Source organism: Miscanthus floridulus, chromosome 8, assembly GCF_019320115.1.
Source record: "Miscanthus floridulus cultivar M001 chromosome 8, ASM1932011v1, whole genome shotgun sequence".
Taxonomy (NCBI): Eukaryota; Viridiplantae; Streptophyta; class Magnoliopsida; order Poales; family Poaceae; genus Miscanthus; species Miscanthus floridulus.
Window position 1 is genome coordinate 53,668,095 of NC_089587.1, and position 12,547 is coordinate 53,680,641.

A 12,547-nucleotide genomic window follows, 5' to 3' on the forward strand; every position below is an offset into this window, starting at 1 on the left:
TTGAGGTTGGCTGCATCTGGAGGATGGGAGTTGTGTGCACCCCAGTGCAACGTGCTCAATAGGCTGACAATGATGACGCCCACAAGCATTATTTCTCGTCTTGGAGGTGTCAGTTGACAAGCCTTTCGGAATTATTAGCTCTGACAATATGGATCAGTGTATCGCGCACAAGGAATCAGAAGGGTAGCACACGATGACATGAGGGTTTATACTACGGGGTACCCTATGTCCAGTTTGAGGTGGATCTCTTATCTGGTTTGCTCAAGTTTACATGGGTGTTGATGTAGCTTGCAATGATCCGATCGGGGTCCCTACCCCTCCTTATATAGTCCGGGGGTTAGGGTTACAAGATATGATCGGTTTACATATATATTTCCTAGTTTGGTTACATGTTGGAAAGTATGAGAAACTATCCAAAGGCCGCTGCCTTTCTTCTCTGACTCCAGGCACGACCTAGGTGATTGGCCAGTACCATTGGTGACCTGAAGGTGGATGTTGCACCGCCGTACCACTACACCGACCTCCCGCTCGCATCCCTACTTCACCAATGGCAGATGGACTCTCCCTAAGGCAAGGTCTGTGATCCAATTATTGTGTTGTATTCATGTAACTAGTCTAGATCTCCCTACTATGCTGATCTCGATCTAATAGTAAATACCCACAAGGCTCAAGCAATCATTAACTATATTAAACTAATTCTAGTCTCCTAGCTATAATAGAAAGTGATGATACTAGATGGAGTGTATTTACGAACAAATAAATTTTGAATGTCAAAGAATGAACGACCCTGTTTAACACGAGTAAAGTCAACATTTCATAGTTACTCTCATGCATGAAGCATGATTACAGATCTCGTATAGTATTAATTAATAAAATTAATATCAATACTATATATCCACACTGCTAATGAGTAACGATAACTATGCAATGCCACCAAAAAAGGAAGCATGGATGAAGAAGACAAGCAACATCATTGTATGGTTGATAGGCTGGGAAAAGTGCGTGCAAACGTGTAAGGATGCCTCTTTTGGGCTCTTGGGGGACAGTCCAGAAAAGGGTTGCTCCATCATGCGTCAAATAAGTAGGTGGATGAATCTAGTTACTCTCTCCATGATTATTAATTTGATTTCATCATGCAGGGAATCTCCTTCCTCCTCAATCTTGTGCAAGCATGCTTCATGAACCTTAGATCATGGCAATCTAGCACGAAACCCAGGTATTTGGTCGAACATTGCATATATAAACTGAGAGGCATGTAATAAGTTAAGGTGTGAATAATTTACAGAACTCTGTTCAAGTTTGAGTCTTTTGTCAGAGCTTTGGACTTGTATGGAGACAGTCTGCCTCCATGGCAGCATGACTCTTTACAGCTCAAATTCTATTGTACCTTAGCTGATCGCTAAATCATAATCCTAGGATTAGTGATTGCAAGCTGTGTTTGCATGATTTCTTAGCTTTAAGCAAACCCCTTTAGAGTTTTCATAGAGGAACAAGCAGCTTTACTTTAGTTTGCACTTTAAACCTTTGATAAAAATGTGTGTGTTCATTGCAAGTGTACTATGTTTTCTAAATCTTGCATGCAAGTCTTTTCTGCATAATCAGCACTTGTGTGCAGATACATCTCCGATCCATAGCCTAAAACTTCTCTCGTACACATACCTAACCCAAGTAGGCAAGTACTGAAATGCTCATCATGTGTATGCATCTATCAAGTGGCAATAGTAAAATCAATGTTCCTTTACTTGCAGGCACTTGAAAGCATATGCCCCTCTATTAAACTTTTACAGCTCAAAGTTACTGCCTTTCTGGTACGCATGAGCCCCGGATCTTCTTTTCTACTACCTCTCACTAGCTAGATAATTAGATGCGACCATGTGTGCATGTCAGCATATATGCACTTGATTAGTTTACTAGAAAGTGTGATTAGTGCATCCTAAGCTAACTAGAGGGCCCAGTGATAACATTTGCTAATGAAAGCAGCCATGCAAGTTGGCTGCTTCTTTTTAAGGGAAATGGGGTCACCGTCGCTCCTTATAAACACTTCTACATGCATGGCCTCATGCGTGGGCAGCTGGTGTGCTCTTTGGAGACGAATTCTAGAGCACATACATACGAGAACTGCTCCGGTACTCCCTCTTCTAAAAATAGCACGAATCTCGAAGGAGCCAATTAAAGAAATTAATTATTTTCTATTTGATTTGTTGCCTGGGTGGGTCACGGTTGGGCTTAGCATGTCCAACCCAGCCCCTGAGTCTATCCCGTCCGCTCTGCTCCGCTAATTCGTGGAGTACCGGAGCAGTTCCCCGTACATGTAGGGGGAGCTGCCTTGAGCTTCTTGCTTGATTGGTGTATCTGCCTGACCTTACCTGCTCATCCCTACAAGAAGGTACTACTGATCACTACTTCTCAGTTAGTTCTCAACTTGTTCGATCTATTCACTATTCAGTTTGCACATTTGTTAGTTACAAGTACAGTGAATGGGACTGGAATGCTTTTGCTTGCTGAGAGATGTCCATTTTTCATGGCATACACTGGGTTGTAGAAAATTCTCATACACCACAGGAAACTGACTAGATATATAGGTGGGTTTTATGACATACTACAGAGGATTTATTCAGAGAACTACAGAATTCGTCAGTTTAGTTTTTATATAAAGCAAATGAGTTTTGATCTGTCCACAAGGCCACCACTAAAGGTCGGGATTGCCCTCGAAAAATTGCTTTGGTTTGAGATTAGCCACCATCAAACTAAATTCTGTGCCTACCATCTACAATCAGGAAAGAGTGGAGTGCTCATGGTGAATGATCAAACGTTAATCCTTTTTTTCAGGAGCATATCTTACTTTTAGCTAGGGTATATTGTTATAAGAACATATCGAAACTCCTCAAGAAAATATCATAAGAGAGCATATCTCCTTAGTTGATTGGTCACCACTCATCACACTTCCACAAATCCTTTGTTGATTGGTCATAACAGACGTAAGCACAACAATTTCCTCTTTATGTCATATAACTAAATAAGGGGATCTTTTTTTATTCTGCACTTCTTTCATCATATATCTAGTCCCACCTCTAATAAAAAAATGTATAACATTCTATATATTATATAAAACAGTACTACAAATATTATGATGAGCTAGATTAGGATTAAAGTAAATAATCTTCCCTGAACAATCGGTAAACATATGCTATTCTAGCTATAGGTTCACTACGTTCTCTTTGGGTTGGAGGTTCATCTTCTCATAAGTTACATTTATGTCAACAGTTTCCAGTTTCATATCATAACTTTTGTCTCTATTAAAACTGTCTTGATTAGGTTGATCAGGTGAAGCATGAGATGGAGCTTTACCCTGGATATCTCCAAGACCATTTCAACATCCACAAACTCAGGTGACCGTTTCCTATTTCCTACAGCATCCCTGGTCTAGTGAACTAACTATGACATCTGTTACACAAACTGGAGGGAAGAAAAAAACAGAGATAAGAGAGACTGCAAACAAAGTGGAACCTTAAGCATGCAATGCAAGGTATAATTCACTAAATTGTGGAATCAAAGCTGGTGTCACTAGCTAGTTCTTTAGAAGACAAGTGGACTAGTGCACCACTCCGAAAGCCTGGGGCTATGCTCTGCCTTTGGAATCCCCGTCTTGTGGTGCAGCGTGAGCGTTGCGTAAATTAGACATATTTTTTTCTTATTATTCAGGTGTGCTCATGTAGATTCACCTTACTTGGCCAGACATTTTGTTTCGGCAAATGAGGTTTCCCTCATAATAGATACAAATTGCATTGAGAGTCAAAAGCCACACGATTGTGTGGCAAGCTTGATTCCAAGAGAAACGTTGACTACACTCTTTTGTACAGTGGGGGCTTCCTTTAAAAAATGCAAACAACAAGAAAGAAATGAAACAACCATTTCATTATTGTCCGTACACTTTTTTATCTCTAGAGTTAATTTAGCATTAGATGTCTAACCTATCAACATAATGGCGATTTCTCCTATCATCACCCTCATAAAATTGTAACTTAGAGTTCATTTTGTAGGTAATATTATGAAGGGGTAGAATGGACCAATTGAAATTGTTAGTGAATTAAATCAACACAAAACTATTCAGAACCATGCCAGAGCCGGATAGTAATATGGGTTTTTTGTTCTTTATTAAAGAAAATAAAAGATCCAGCGAATGTCCGTGTCATGAATATGGATCTTTGGTAAATGAACAAGATGCCCCGAAATCGTAAATGGCATCTCCAGCTTAAAATCCATGGAGATGATGTGATACGACAAACGAGACACTGGGATTATCTAATGATTCTCCTAAACTAGACTGGAGTCGTATTTGACCACAATAAGAGCAATATTTATAATACAATTTGTTGTTAGTTGTATAGATATTTATAACCCATTTATTGATAACCCGCTCATATAGTAGTTAGCTCACATATGGCTCATTTTTTTTGTCTTTTACAAAGTTTCTTACCTCTTGTGCGTAAGCTAGTCGTAAACTTGCAATCAGTTTTTCTTCACTCTTTTCTCCTCTCTCCTCCATTTCAGTAAAAATAAGCTCATCTAAAAAAATTTATTATGCTTGCTCTTAAATAGTGGTAGATGTTGGTCACCAAAGGGGATCCTGATTTCTGCATTTGTTGTGTGGGCCCCACCCAACTAGTGAGGTTCCAAGTTCCATTCCAAGGGGGGGCTTCATTTCATTTCCTGTTGGCCTCTCGAATTCTGAATGCAATGCAAGCGAGGAAAAGACAGGTACACACCATGAGTATTAGGTTCTACACACACCACCTGATTTGTCCCCACCGAGGGAAAGTTTCCAGTTACATGGAAAACTGTTTTCTGGGTTTTATGCAGCGGATTCTTTCATATGGTACTTGTTTCAAGTTCGACCGACATAGCGTCATGTATGTATATCACTAAATAATTAAATCAATGAGAATTATTTATGGTCAGGGTACATGACCGGCTTTTGTAGCAGCTGGGGTGTCATGCAGTTCTGTTTTCAGTTTTATTTTTTATTTAGCTATATATTGCGTCAGATTGAAAATCTTCTTTCCTACACCTAGATTTTGTGTTTTCCTTTTTTTGAATGGTATTTTTTAGAATGGTGTGCTTTCCTTTTTCCCTCCTAAATAGGATGCATGGAAATAAATAAAACTGAATTTTGGGTGAAACAAATCTCTCCCACGCCCTACAATCCAGTATGGGAGAGGGTGTGAAACTGTGCAATTATGAAGGGGGGTTGGACTGTTGGTAGTAACGTAACTGTGTGGGAGACCTGTTTCCAAACAAAATTTCTAGGGTGCAGACGGTATGAACGCTTTCTTATTTGAGATCGAATCTTTTTAGAGAAGTTCAGGTCTGTCCGTGTTCGACTCCAGATATTCAGAACCCGACACATTATCCATATTTAAAATATTTAAATCAGATATATATGATGTCGATGTCCATTCATATATTAGCCGACATAACTGGTACTATCCATGTCTGAAATTGAACTCGAGAAATATTGTATATTGATAGTGACAGCCATAAGATTTGTTGTGCAAAAATATTTATCTAGCAAATTATCCTATTCTTCTTTAATATAAACAAAATTTTCATTCAAATCTCACCGGCGGCGAGCCGGACCGACTGCTCGGGGTGTCGGGGTGGTGGCTCCGCCACTTAGGGTGTGTTTAGATCCGGCTACTAAAAATTAGGAGGTGTGTTGGGAGGATGTTGCATAGGGTGTTCGGATACTAATAAAAAAACAAATTACATAATCCGTCAGTACTCCACGAGACGAATTTTTCAAGCCTAACTAATCCATCTTTAGCATATGTTTACTGTAGCAACCATTGCCAAATCATGGACTAATTAGGTTTAAAAGATTCGTCTCGCAAATTAGTCGCAAACTATGCAATTAGTTTCGTAATTAATCTGTATTTAATAGTCCAAGCATATGTCCAAACATTTGATGGGAAAGCGACTCCAAACACCCTCTTATTATAGGTATACATCCGTGTCCAACCGTTTTTTATTCGTCTCCACCAATTGGGTTAGAATGTGAAAAATAAGAGCAGTGAACGGGGTGCACAATGTCACTGTCGTGAATCAGTAACTTTGGGCAAACGAACAAGATGCCGGACGCCGAACGAACAGAACACCTATATATACTCCTACAGCATAGAAAAATTCATGGACACATAGAATCCCATATGGTAATGCCAAGATATATCGCCAAACAGTTTTCCCCAGTAACTGGACCCGAACCTTATTTGCACAGCATAACAGTGGAGCATGTAGGACCGCTAGACCATTGGTTGCAGAAAGGAATCCTGATTCCTGATTCTCACATCCAACGCGTGGGCCCGCCCCAGCTAGCTAGTGAGATTCCCTGGTGGCCGCTCGCTCAAGTCAAGTGCTGCTGCTGATGATTCCTCTCCAATGCGATGCAACTATGCAAAGGAGAGATAAAAAGGCGTAAACAAGTGCTCATGCACTACCAGAGTAGATCGTAAAAAGCTGTGTGTGACCTATGCATCATCGCCAACTAACTCATCAGGATCACGCACGAAACCTCCCCTTTTTCTCTCCTCCACGATATATGACGATCAGCCTGTTTGGGAGGCCGTATCGTATCGTGGATTATTTACTGCTGGCTGGTTTGGTGTGAGAGAAAAACACTATTCCCGGCTGGAAATTTACGATCGTTTACGAGCAAGCAAACATGCTGAATGATAATTAGTTTAGTTGGACGGCACTCGTATGCCGTCCCCATTTTCTCTTGCTGCAGGAAAAAAAAATAGATCAGGGAATCTCACTGGAAATGGCCTAGGCTTAGGGTGTTTGGGAACACGCGGTGCGGCGTGGGAAGTTCATCCTCACGGTCCCAATGCCGTGTATGGTCAACCAGCAGGCCAAGTGGCAGGCAGGTCCGTTCCATTCATGTTTGGCTGGCACTGGCGAGTGACGCTGACGCCAGTGGTGACGCTGCGTGTGGCGTGGCGCCTTGGTGTCGCCCACAGTGGCTGTCCACTTCAGGGCGACCCCGGTGTCGTTGTAAAATGATACAAGGGACAAGGGATAGAATACCAGCCAATTCATGAACATGCGTACTCAGCGCACGTTGCCTTGCATCAGTGGCGGATCCAAAGGGGGGGCTGGGGGCTCCAACCCCCCCTAATTTCTTGATTTCAATGCTAATTACTGTAGCAAAAACTTGATTTCACCGTTAAATCTTCGTGCAAATCAACATCTTTGTTGTTTTAGCCCCCCTTATCCCGCATCCCACATCCGCCACTGCCTTGCATTATTGGCTAAGGTTCATATCTAGTATGTATATTATTTTATTGTGCAAGCGCACGCATTGAACCGTGCCCTAGGAAGAGGTTATAGTCTCGAGCACATGTGCAACGTACTATAGTAGTAGTAAATAACTGATGTTTTTCTCTTACAACAAATTAGCAAATATTATTTTTTCAGCATGTCTCTTCAGCGAAACGAACCGGACGTAAAAGTAAAATGGCACGATAACAGGGAGCCTCCGGCGAGATGGGTTACCTTGCCCGGGGTCCCCGTCCGGCCGTCCCTCCGAGTACGTAGCGACACCTTTCTGTTTCCGCCCCGTGCCGAGGTTGGCTTCTTGGCGTGTGCCGGAGCGCCGGACCAGGAAGGAGAGGCCCGCCGGACGGCCGTAGCGCCACCCAGACGGCCAGACCCAGCACGTACGCATCGACCAACCACACCCACGTCGTCCGATCGGCTCACTGCACTGCTTGCTTCATCATTCAGTCATCGCCAGCCACAGACACACGAGACGACAGAGAGGGAAGGGAGAAGCTGACAGACATACACGGTACACCCAGCTCTTGAACTCGGCGTCATCGTCCTCCTCCTACATGCCACTGAACGCCAGCGCAGCCATAGCCCCCACCGAGTCCCTGCCAGCCGAGGCGAGCTCACCGCCGATGCCATGGCTCTCGTAGCCAGTGAGTAAGTGACCACTGACCACTGACCACTAGCCAGTAGCCAGTAGCCAGCCAGCCAGTCCGGGCGTCCGTGCCGTGGCGTTCGCCGCCTCTTCTACCCGTCTCCTCGGCGCGCGTAATAACCATCCCCTCCCCTCGGCCTCGCTCGGGCTTGCTTTCTATGGAGATACACGCTGCTGCGAGCTGACATGCTCTTGCTTGTTGTTCCTGCAGCCACCTGCAGCCGCTGGCGACGAGCGGCGTGTCTGGCAGGTACGTGACCTTGGGTCCCGTCGGCGGTGGCGGGGTCACGACCATGGGGATCTACGAGCGGCAGCGCCACCCGGTGGCGTCCGGCGTGTGTGGGGGGCCGTTCCGGCCCGACGCCGACGCCCTGCCCCTGCCCGCGGTCGTCCCCACGGTCACCCTGGCGACACCGGCGCCGCCGCTCGACGTCGTCGAAGCAGAGGAGGTCAAGTTCGGAAAACGCATGGTAATTAACTAAGCGCCCCTCCACTGGGTGTTGCAGCTCAGCTCGATACGATTCTCCGTCTCATCATGGCTTCAGATAATCATCACTGCGGGGGCCTTGGTTGGTTGCAGTTGCAGGCACAGCAGGACGACGTCCCGCCGCCGGTGGAAGAAGAAGCGCCGCCGCCGTCGTCGGATAGCGTCGGCCACGACGACGACGACGCCAGGCCAAGAGACAAGGTGAGACCGCCCGACTGATGCATGATGACCCAGCTGAATTATCCGCAGGGAAAAGAATTCCTCGCCCGCTGATCTTCGCCCTCGCTCTGCTTTGCCTAGATTCAGAGACGGCTCGCGCAGAACAGACAGGCAGCTCGGAAGAGCCGGCTACGGAAGAAGGTCAGCGTCTCAGCCAAGAGCGATCACTCGTCGCGTGCCAAGCAAATCTTCTTGCTTTTTGTTCCTTCCAATTGTTACGTTATTCTCTGCGTAGAATCATCAGTCGAATCAGCTCATCACTGATGATTGCTGCTTTTGTTGCATCCATTGATACGACACGCACAGGCGTACATCCAGAATCTCGAGACGAGCCGTATGAAGCTGGCGCAGCTGGAGCAGGAGCTCACCATGGCCAGGCGCCAGCAGGTAGGGAATAATCCATGAGAGGGCATCGATCCGATAGATCGCCACGCCGATGGAACAATCCAGGCGGGACAGCTAACCGCAGCTGCCATTGCTGATGAACTCTGCTGCTGCAGCACGGCGCGTACGGCGTGGGAGGAGGAGGAGTCGCGCCGGCGGCGCCGGCGCCGGCGCCCGTGGACCCGCGTGTGGCCGTGTTCGAGCTGGAGTACGCGCACTGGGTGGAGGAGCAGACCAGGCAGGCGACGGAGCTGCGTGCGGCGCTGCAGTCGCACGCGCCGGACGTGCAGCTGCGCGTGCTCGTCGACGCGGGGCTGGCGCACTACGGCGCGCTGTTCCAGGCCAAGGCGCGCGCGGCGCAGTCCGACGCCTTCTTCGTGCTGTCTGGCGTGTGGCGGGCCCCCGCGGAGCGCTTCTTCCTCTGGATCGGCGGGTTCCGCCCCTCCGAGCTGCTCAAGGTGCTGGCGCCGCAGCTGGACCCGCTCTTGGAGCTCCAGGCCGCCGAGGTGCGCAAGCTGCAGAACACGGCAAAGCAGCTGGAGGACGCGCTGTCGCAGGGCATGAACAAGCTGCAGCAGACGCTCGTCGAGACCCTCATGACCGTCGACGTCTCGCCGGACGGCGCCGCTGCCGCCGGGCACGCGGCGCAGCAGATGGCCAGCGCCGTGGGCAAGCTCGCCGACCTCGTCGACTTCGTGGACAAGGTGACTGACTAGCCAGTTGCTCCACTGAGCAGCAAAGCGAAACCCAAATCTTTAGAATTGGCACGCTCGATCGGTCTATGGCTTCTTGTTTCTGACCGACCGACATCGACGTTGTTGGCACAGGCGGACCATCTCCGGCAGCAGACGCTGCGGAACATGCACAAGATCCTGACGCCGCGGCAGGCGGCGCGGGGCCTGCTCGCGCTCGCGGACTACGGCCAGCGGCTGCGCGCGCTCAGCTCGCTCTGGGCGGCGCGCCCGCGGGAGCCGGCGTAAGCGTAACGAAACACCCCGCGACGGCGACGGCGATGGAGAAGAGGAAGCGGCATTGCAGTTGCAGGCACGTGCGCGCGTGGTTGGCTCTGGCTGCCACCCGGATCGGCCGGCGGAGCAAGGCTGCGGTCAGTGCCTCGGTTTCCTTCCAGCTCTGCGCATCTGGTATTCTGGTACGGGAAGCCGGCGTGTTCTGCTCGCTCTCAGGATGAAACCTGAATCTTCTAATGGTTACCGTTACAGTTACAGTTACAGCTACAGCAGTGAATTAGGCTTTGGATTTGATTGACAGATCAAAGAAATTACAGGTGTAAATACAGTATACAAAGTTGTTTGGGTAGGAGTAGGACAGGATTGTATTGTTCACAGTTGTTGTTTGTCTCGGTCAACCTGTAAACAGATCATGTGAAAGATGTGCAATGAACAATCTATGGAATGCTAGAGTTACACAAGCTTGTATGGCTATTGGCTACTATCCCTAAGGTCCGTTTAGAGGCAGATTGACATTAAAATAAAATAGGTACGAATGCCATATCAAACTAGTTATTTCTAGTATTGAAAATAGGCTACAATACACTATACAGGTACGGGGCTTTTTATCACCTTCGACGTGCATGTGCATGGCTGCAATGGTCTCGTTGAGGCAGCGGGTGCAATGGTAGAACCTTCGAGGCGTTCCAAAAACATCGCTTTATTCTCACTGTCATAGATGGCATTTATCAATTCAGCACAAAGCTTCTCTATTTCTGCCACACTACCGCGCAGGTTCACAACCTAATGGCATAAGAGCTGCACTTGTGCAAAATTAACATCTCTAATCTCCACCTAACGCACAGTAGCTAAGGCATAGATAACCATCGGTGATGCAGCTTGCTTAGCCTCAACAATAGTAACCCCATTTGCTTCATGATACAAGAAGCGAGCCTCATCCGCTGGTCCAAGAGCGATTTTAACATCAACACAACGTACATACCGTCATGGCCAGCACGACCAGTGAAGCTTGGTGGACTGAGTCACAACATTTGCATGAACTCTTCAAGAAAAAGCTTAGCTGGGATCTCGATGTAGCCAACAGCCATCTCTCGAATGAACACACAAATATTCATAACAATTGGATAGAAACATGTCAATCAATATGCCATCACATCCAAGTCATATGCATCCTAGCGCATCAGTGCAGTGCAGCTATTGTGTGAACGCACCAACACCCAAGCTTAATGTCCCTGCTATTCTAGTCTTGCTAATACTAGCGTATTAGTGTGCTACAATCGTAATGTTTTTTTTTTTTGGTGCAAACCGACTCTGATACCACTAAGTGCCACGCCCTAAACCAAACTTTGCCAGTGACGTATTTGTATGAACATTTAAAATCCTCATACACACACAAGACAAAAGGAGGCATCAAGATCCATATAGCAAGCCCATTTTTTTTATTTTTTTTGTCACGATTACAACTTGGTGTCTTGGTGAAGTGTACATTGAGAACGAGCACGTAGCTCAGTGGCTAGCGACTCCGGCGTGAGTGCTGTCCGCCCGAGTTTGATCCCTAGATGGCAACTTGGGTGTCTCACCGGAGCAATGCCCCCAAAAACAAATTTTGTTGCCTTCTCACGTGGTGGCACAATAGTCAGAACTACGTGTCCGTTGTCTATAGAGCCCTCACTAAGGACACGATCTTTAAGCTCGATCTTCAAGCTACGTGTAGCTGTAGGTCTTAATATGTGCGTAGGTGTGTGATTGTATACGTATGTTTGGGTTTGCGTGTGTTCACACATGTTTAGATACTCCAGCTGTATCCAGTTAAGAAGCGTCAACGAAAAAGAAATATACGTCTTCACACGGCAGCTGCCCTGGCTCTTTTTATTTTGGGCAGCAAATCTACTCTCCCTGTTCACTTGCGTAGAGGTCATAGCTATGGCCACCCTATGCGCCTGCGTGTCCTTTTCAATCCGCCTAGCAGGGTCAGCACTACTCACCCTACTTTCTGCGCATGAAAACTGAAAGAGCTAGATTAATTTACACATACTCAACCACCAGAATAATACAGAGAATAACATATTAGAAACAAAATAAATATAAGGAGAGTTATTAGTCAGTGGTAATAATTTTTACAGTTCTCTGTATATCTCACCAATAGTTATCATATGGAGTTACCGTTCATCTAAGAATTTAGACATTAAAGAAAATTAAGACATTCAAATATTTTTAAGACATTAAAAAATAATGTAAGGATAATAAATAAAAACAAGAGCGGGTCGAAAGATCCTGAGTTCGAGTCATGGTCTTCTCGCATTGCATAGGCGAGGATAAAGCTTGCCACTGACACCCTTCTCCACACCCCGCACCGAACGGAAGCTCTCTGCACTGGTACACTCTTATAATAAATAAAAACAGCCACAGGAGGCCCATGCGGGTGCTTTTTTTTTTTTTGCCGTGTCGCATAAGCATAACGTGCATAAAAAAAATTCATGATAAAAAAAACGTGCATTTCCCCTTCCG

General features: G+C 46.3%; 1 protein-coding gene across 2 annotated transcripts; it reads left to right on the plus strand.

Annotated features, from left to right (window-relative positions):
• Positions 1 to 2,096: 2,096 nt before the first annotated feature.
• On the plus strand, positions 2,097 to 10,521 carry LOC136472075 (transcription factor HBP-1b(c38)-like). 2 transcript variants are annotated; one of them, XM_066469801.1, is made up of 8 exons: positions 2,097 to 2,386; positions 3,316 to 3,389; positions 8,193 to 8,451; positions 8,562 to 8,669; positions 8,769 to 8,828; positions 8,994 to 9,074; positions 9,188 to 9,775; positions 9,899 to 10,521. In XM_066469801.1, the coding sequence occupies exons 2-8, from the start codon at positions 3,337 to 3,339 to the stop codon at positions 10,049 to 10,051; spliced, it is 1,302 nt and encodes a 433-aa protein (XP_066325898.1). In that variant the 5' UTR covers positions 2,097 to 2,386; positions 3,316 to 3,336; the 3' UTR covers positions 10,052 to 10,521. The 2 variants fall into 2 exon arrangements, with proteins under 2 accessions (XP_066325898.1, XP_066325900.1); XM_066469803.1 differs by lacking the exons at positions 2,097 to 2,386; positions 3,316 to 3,389 and adding an exon at positions 7,619 to 8,094.
• The last annotated feature ends 2,026 nt before the right edge of the window (positions 10,522 to 12,547 follow it).